General features: G+C 38.4%; 2 protein-coding genes across 2 annotated transcripts in view; one reads left to right on the top strand and one right to left on the bottom strand.

Moving 5' to 3' along the window:
- LOC119583799 overlaps positions 1-1,346 on the top strand; it is a 3,427-nt gene extending 2,081 nt beyond the window's left edge. Inside the window, exon 4 of the mRNA XM_037932498.1 lies at positions 51-1,346. Coding sequence (XP_037788426.1) covers positions 51-164 — 114 coding nt within the window. The 3' untranslated portion in view covers positions 165-1,346. The remainder of the gene's footprint in view (positions 1-50) is intronic.
- Positions 1,347-1,487: 141 nt separating this feature from the next.
- The window catches only part of LOC119583800, a 3,421-nt gene continuing 2,408 nt past the window's right edge, over positions 1,488-2,500 (bottom strand). The window contains exon 4 of the mRNA XM_037932500.1: positions 1,488-1,727. Coding sequence (XP_037788428.1) covers positions 1,617-1,727 — 111 coding nt within the window. The 3' untranslated portion in view covers positions 1,488-1,616. The remainder of the gene's footprint in view (positions 1,728-2,500) is intronic.

The raw sequence follows: 2,500 nt of genomic DNA, 5'->3' as shown, positions 1-2,500 counted from the left end.
TGAAAACAGGCAAATCTTACCCTGAAGATAATTCATTCTCGGTCCCGCAGGTGTACGGCTACTTCGAGGTGTGCGGCGGCCCCTGGGAGTACGCGGAATTCGCGTCGCAGCAGCTGTTGTGTTGCGACGCAGGCGAGCACGATCACTGCATCGTCAGGAAATAATGGGGATTCACATATATTTCTAAAGGAGTCTCAACACTTTTTTTTTTTTTTGTTGCATAAATAAAACATTTAAATATATTTCTTCGTTCCTCTAACACAATGGTCCCGTCCTTTTCTATTCTGTAGTCCCCGACCCGTACATAATAATCTCCATGGCTCCGTTCAGTGTCTGTCATCTTTTCAGATTCAATTATTACGTTATGAATACTGTAATGGTGTCAACAGCTATAGGACAAGAACACTATATGAAAAGATCCCAATTTATTGACATGTGAGAGGTAAATTATATGTAGGAACTGCAACTCATTAATAAAAATGCGTGAAAATTGACTTTGAAAGAAAAGAATTTCAGCTAAGGAACTTTCGGTTTAAAAAATCTACAGCTAATACAGTTCATTATATCTACATACCGTATGGAAGGAAAAAAAATATCAGCACTAACTGAAATGTGGAATGCTGTTGTTACCGGGGTCAGACAAAAATGACTCTTATTATTAGATGCACCTTTTTCAGGGTCACTAGTTATGCTAATTTCTCACTCTTAGAATTCTTTGACCGGTTTCCATTTTTTGTTTTTTTATTGTAACTTTTTGTTCGGAGCATTTTAAAAATATATTGCATTATAGATTATTTTGTTTAATCTTTATATACCAGGGTACATTTCATGAGAAAAACAAAAACAAAAACAAAATCAGTTTCTTTTGTTTTATGTCTTTTTCTTTTACTGAAACAATATACATCTTTGATAATTTTTTAGGTACGGTGTGTTAAAGAAGTAGAGGAATATAAGAAATTGATAAATAGAAACCTGTGACTTACCATCAAATGAAGTCACAATAGAGGTAATACTAGCAACAATTTTAACGCAAGTTAAAATCTACAGCAGTCTTCCCTCCAACGTTTTCTGTGTTTCTTCTGAGTGTTTTTTTCCCTTTAATTCTTTTATCTATATTTATTTTTCTGTTTACCTATTTCATAGAAGGAATAATAAACATTACTTTTTTTTTGTCTGCTGATTTTCCATTCTTTCGTACTTTTTCCCCGATAAATTCATCTGAATTTGTATACTTTTTGTATGATGTTTATATATTTCACGAATAACATTATATAATTAAAATGAAAATGTAAAACCAGGATTATTAATCTTACTCTCTCTCTTTCTCCTCATATCACTTATAAAGACACTCCCATGGTACTGCTAAATCCTACAGACACATTAATTCATACCAGTAATTAAAACAAAATCCATAATCACAACTTTTATTCACAAAAAAATACACACAATCAGATACACACATTCCGAATTTATTTAAAAAAAAGTGATGAAAATTCAGCAGAGAATCATCACCATCATCACCACCATCGTCACCACCATCGTTACGTAGATCATCACCCTTCTTCACCACCGTCATCACCCTTCTTCATCACCATCATCACTATCATCACCATAATTTATTCGGAAATACAGTGAACGTGATTTCCTCCATCACAACATAACATCTGTTGTGATTCCACGCCGGTGAATTCCCAGGCACCGCCACATACCTCGTTGTAGCCGTATACCTGTAAAAATCGGATTGGTGGTGATGTTGATGGTGGTATGGATAGTGATGGTGTGGATAGTGATGGTGGTGGTAATGGTGGTGTGGATAGTGATGGTGGTGGTAATGGTGGTGTGGATAGTGATGGTGGTGTGGATAGTGATGGTGGTGGTAATGGTGGTGTGGATAGTGATGGTGGTGGTAATGGTGGTGTGGATAGTGATGGTGGTGGTAATGGTGGTGTGGATAGTGATGGTGGTGTGGATAGTGATGGTGGTGGTAATGGTGGTGTGGATAGTGATGGTGGTGTGGATAGTGATGGTGGTGTGGATAGTGATGGTGGTGGTAATGGTGGTGTGGATAGTGATGGTGGTGGTAATGGTGGTGTGGATAGTGATGGTGGTGGTAATGGTGGTGTGGATAGTGATGGTGGTGGTAATGGTGGTGTGGATAGTGATGGTGGTGGTGGTGATGGTGGTGGTGTGGATAGTGATGATGGTGGTGATGGTGGTGTGGATAGTGATGGTGGTGGTGTAGATAGTGATGGTGGTAGTGGTGATGGTGGTGGTGGTGTTGAAGGAGATGGTGTTGGTCGTGGTGATAAAGTGATAATGGTGATGCTGAAGGTAATGATGAGGTAAAGGTGGTAGTGATACTGAAGATGATAATGGTTGAAGGTGATGGTGATGGTGATGAGGATAGTTGTGGTGGTGGTGGTGGAAGTGGTGGCGGTGATGTTGAATTGATGGTGACAATAGTAGCAGTGGTGATAATAATAAAATTTGCTGATGATGA

The sequence above is a fragment of the Penaeus monodon genome, chromosome 17 (assembly GCF_015228065.2).
Source record: "Penaeus monodon isolate SGIC_2016 chromosome 17, NSTDA_Pmon_1, whole genome shotgun sequence".
Lineage (NCBI taxonomy): Eukaryota > Metazoa > Arthropoda > Malacostraca > Decapoda > Penaeidae > Penaeus > Penaeus monodon.
This window is presented reverse-complemented; position numbering and strand designations above follow the sequence as displayed.